Here is a 5,004-nt window from a genome sequence, read left to right as displayed (position 1 = left end):
AGTGTCACATATTTAGTTTAGCATAGATTTGCAATGTCTGCGCGTTGAACACTTATTGCTTCAATAAAGGGAGGCGTTGCCAGTCTTGAGTTAGAGTATCGTTTAGTCGTTGTTAAAAAGTTGATATAAATATTTCAGTATTTCGGACTATTTCCTATTTCCTGTTGGATCCAGATTATTCCGAAGAAAAGTTTATGTAGAATTGATTTGATGTCTGCAGCCCAAGTTTTTCTCCCTGCATCTGAGGCCGATTTAAGCGCGAGATAAGCTTGGGGTGGTAACCTAGATGTAGATGAATGACACGGCACCAGTCAACGATAGCTCTGTTCATATCCCACACTCTCCGAAAACCATATACGTTGGAGTTGACTTGGATAGACCAAGAACACGCTTACAGAATGAGGTGTGAACAGTGATTTTGCTGAATGATGTTCCCATCACCTCGGCACCATGACACAATACTGGAACCGCCATACTATCATACAGCTTAAACATATCACTGCAGGCGAAATCACCAAACTTCCTTTGCTATTGGTATATTGCCAATATAGCCTTCCGTGCTTGTGCAGCTTACTCCAAGACAGCTTCGGCGAAAACACAATGCCTAGATATCTGTACTGATTCACCGTTTCAATGTGTTCAACTTTAAAATACCGTTTCACGTACTTTCGAAGAGATATAAAAACTATTATCTTGGATTTATTCAAATTAATTTTCATCCTAGTTTTGTCATAGAATTCTTGATCTAAAACAGCAATCTTTCGTTGTAATTGTCCAGAGCATATATATCTGGTATTTCTGTTGTAATCCCCCTTCCTCCTGCCCGGTTCATCATCAATGAGTTCATGTATGAAGATTATAAAGAGTTTGGGACTCAGCACACATCCCTGCCTGGTACCCATGTTGCTGCTGTAGTACTTAGACAGACCACTTCCAGTTCGTACACACGCACTGAGATTTCTGTACATTGATATTAAAATGTTTAAGAGATTCCCTTGAAGTCCAACACTTCTCAACTTCTCCAGTAGAATATCATGGTTAATACAGTCGAACGCATTACTAAAGTCCATTAACAGACTGAAAAATCGCCCGTTTCTTTTAGAAAGGAACTTTTGTGCCAGTGCATAAAGCGGAAAGATCTACGGTCGAGTAGCCGGGTCTGAACCAAGCCTGGATTTCATCAATAACCTGTTTTTCATCACACCAGATTTGAAGTCTTGTATTTATTACTGATGTAAAAACTTTGCAAACAGTGTTTATCAAAGAAATACCTCTGTAGTTCCCAGGATAGTCTTTGCTGCCGGATTTGAACAGTGGACATCTGATGTTCTTATTCCATTTAACAGGAAATGTTCCAGATAGAAAAAAAAGGTAAAAAAGTTTAGTTAAAATGCCAATTACACGACCTGATGTGAATATACCTTTATATGCTTCATCCCTATTTGGGCGGTGGGGTAGCCTAGTGGTTAAAGCGTTGGCTCGTCACGCCGAAGACCCGGGTTCGAATCCCCACATGGGTACAATGTGTGAAGCTCATTTCTGGTGTTCCCCTCCGTGATGTTGTCGGAATATTGCTAAAAGCGGCGTAAAACCAAACTCAGTCAGTCAGTCAGTCAGTCATCCTTATTTCAGTCACCACTCGGAACGCCTCGAGTCCCTTACACCAGACTCAGCAATATTCCAGCTACATTACCGCTACCTGGAAATAGGCATAATGTAAAAGCAGCAAGCAATTAGTATCGGACATGGTACAGAACGTCAACCCGTCGACTGTCAGGTAACTGTGGCAAGCAGCCCGGTGAATACGACCGAACAGTCACTGTGAGCGTACATCCCTTGTCAACAGTCACTGTGAGCGTACATCCCTTGTCAACAGTCACTGTGAGCGTACATCCCTTGTCAACAGTCACTGTGAGCGTACATCCCTTGTCAACAGTCACTGTGAGCGTACATCCCTTGTCAACAGTCACTGTGAGCGTACATCCCTTGTCAACAGTCACTGTGAGCGTACATCCCTTGTCAACAGTCACTGTGAGCGTACATCCCTTGTCAACAGTCACTGTGAGCGTACATCCCTTGTCAACAGTCACTGTGAGCGTACATCCCTTGTCAACAGTCACTGTGAGCGTACATCCCTTGTCAACAGTCACTATGAGCGTACATCCCTTGTCAACAGTCACTGTGAGCGTACATCCCTTGTCAACAGTCACTATGAGCGTACATCCCTTGTCAACAGTCACTATGAGCGTACATCCCTTGTCAACAGTCACTATGAGCGTACATCCCTTGTCAACAGCCACTATGAGCGTACATCCCTTGTCAACAGTCACTGTGAGCGTACATCCCTTGTCAACAGTCACTGTGAGCGTACATCCCTTGTCAACAGTTACATGACAATAGTGTTCCAGCAATCACATGTTACAAGAACAACCTTTCTGTGATTAATGGCCTCACATAAATAATGATCAGCAGAAACAAATATCCCTTTTTCCAGGCAACCTTCTATTAACCTTCTAAGAGACAGTTACTGTTGACGTGACGGATGTGTTCCTGAAACTTCCGTGTTTCATGCGGCCCATGCATGCTCACTGTTCAAAATCACATAACAGCAAACCTCAGCAGACAAAAAGGGAGTGGTAATCAACTGCCAATTGGAATGGAAGGTTACCGGATTATTCAAATTGATGGTATTGCAGTTGAAGTTCCCGATGGCTATTGTTTTGTGGAAGGAATTGTTCTACATCGGAAAACACTTTCTGATCACATAGAGAAAGGCAGACGGGATCTACACAACACATCTTACAACTTCACATTGTGCTTCAAACACTTTGTTAAAAGGCTGAATGGCAATACTGTTCCACCAAATCTAAACTTGCAGGTAACTGGTTACAAGAGTCAGCGCTCTGTTATTGTAACCTGCCATGTTGATCAGCTGAAGCAACTATTACAGATAATTCCAGAAAGCATTCCATCTGAGACACTGAGCACAGTAATATACCTCTGGCATCGTCAGAATCTTGTTTACTGAATACAATCAAAACATAACGATTAATGTCCTCCCAGTCCAGTACCGGTCAAGCAAGAGGGACTGTCGCGGAAAACTGACACCCACCAACACTGTTGTGACCTGTCGGCGGCAGGGGTGGTGTCCCACACGTCAGAGCGGGGCTTGGTTTGAATCACTGAGTTTGTCTGATCACAGATACAGCAGAACAAATCGCTATTCCTGTAATTACGCCTAAACAGTTTCAAATATGCAATATCGCACCGTTTTCGTATCGAATGTTTTCAGGAACAAATAATTCTCGCTGAACGATTCTTCCCAAAAAATTATAGGGTTATTTGATTTGCCTGACATGGCCAAAGAATAAAATATTTATCCGTAAGCATCGTTATATTTATACATATTCGGTGTATGTCTGTTTCCAACGGTGAAAACCTTCAGGCGCATTGATGTATACAAGTCTAGTTATGTAACATGGGACGTTTCAACTCTTCTATGTTTGTCAAATGCTCGGTCAGAACCAGTTCACAATTATTCTGTTGGTATCCAGCATGTTACTGGTGTTACCGGTTGATTCCAAGGTTCAAACTGTAAGTTGACCGGAACTAAGTCCGTAGAAGAACTCCGAGTGGAACCAACAGACAACAAACATATGTGAAATGAGTAACAGTTGTACCATACGATAGATTACAATAGGAATTGTTGTACGGGAAGTATCACTATAGCACCAACCGTATTGTACATACAGACAGCAGACGTGTCATTATAGTAGCGACAGTGTTGTATACAGACAGCAGACGTATCACTATAGTAGTGACAGTGTTGTATACAGACAGCAGACGTATCACTATACAGTGTTGTATACAGACAGCAGACGTATCACTATAGTAGTGACAGTGTTGTATACAGACAGCAGACGTACCACTATAGTAGTGACAGTGTTGTATACAGACAGCAGACGTATCACTATAGTAGTGACAGTGTTGTATACAGACAACAGGCGTATCACTATAGTAGCGACAGTGTTGTATACAGACAGCAGACGTGTCACTATAGTAGCGACAGTGTTGTATACAGACAACAGACGTATCACTATAGTAGCGACAATGTTGTATACAGACAACAGACGTGTCACTATAGTAGTGACAGTGTTGTATACAGACAACTGACGTATCACTATAGTAACGACAGTGTTGTATACAGACAGCAGACGTATCACTATAGTAGTGACAGTGTTGTATACAGACAACAGGCGTATCACTATAGTAGTGACAGTGTTGTATACAGACAACAGGCGTATCACTATAATAGTGACAGTGTTGTATACAGACAACAGACGTATCACTATAGTAGTGACAGTGTTGTATACAGACAGCAGACGTGTCACTATAATAGTGACAGTGTTGTATACAGACAGCTGACGTGTCACTAAAGTAGTGACAGTGTTGTATACAGACAGCAGACGTGTCACTATAGTAGTGACAGTGTTGTATACAGACAACAGGCGTATCACTATAGTAGTGACAGTGTTGTATACAGACAGCAGACGTGTCACTATAGTAGTGACAGTGTTGTATACAGACAGCAGACGTGTCACTATAGTAGCTACAGTGTTGTATACAGACAACAGGTGTATCACTATAGTAGTGACAGTGTTGTATACAGACAGCAGACATATCACTATAGTAGTGACAGTGTTGTATACAGACAGCTGACGTATCACTATAGTAGTGACAGTGTTGTATACAGACAGCAGACGTATCACTATAGTAGTGACAGTGTTGTATACAGACAACAGGCGTATCACTATAATAGTGACAGTGTTGTATACAGACAACAGACGTGTCACTATAGTAGCGACAATGTTGTATACAGACAACAGACGTATCACTATAGTAGTGACAGTGTTGTATACAGACAGCTGACGTATCACTATAGTAGCGACAATGTTGTATACAGACAACAGACGTGTCACTATAGTATTGACAGTGTTGTATACA

The 5,004-nt window shown here is 41.9% G+C and overlaps 1 protein-coding gene across 1 annotated transcript; it reads right to left on the bottom strand.

The window, feature by feature from the left end:
• Nucleotides 1-1,733: 1,733 nt before the first annotated feature.
• On the bottom strand, nt 1,734-3,007 carry LOC124274785. The gene is made up of 2 exons (XM_046710163.1): nt 2,999-3,007; nt 1,734-2,375 (listed from the first exon to the last, which is right to left on the bottom strand). The coding sequence occupies exons 1-2, from the start codon at nt 3,005-3,007 to the stop codon at nt 1,734-1,736; spliced, it is 651 nt and encodes a 216-aa protein (XP_046566119.1).
• Between the last annotated feature and the right edge of the window lie 1,997 nt (nt 3,008-5,004).

Source organism: Haliotis rubra, unplaced genomic scaffold (genome assembly GCF_003918875.1).
Source record: "Haliotis rubra isolate DU_JTF1 unplaced genomic scaffold, ASM391887v1 Scf1940, whole genome shotgun sequence".
Classification (NCBI taxonomy): domain Eukaryota; kingdom Metazoa; phylum Mollusca; class Gastropoda; order Lepetellida; family Haliotidae; genus Haliotis; species Haliotis rubra.
The sequence above is the reverse complement of the archived record's forward strand: the minus strand, read 5'-3'. Positions and strand labels throughout refer to the sequence as shown.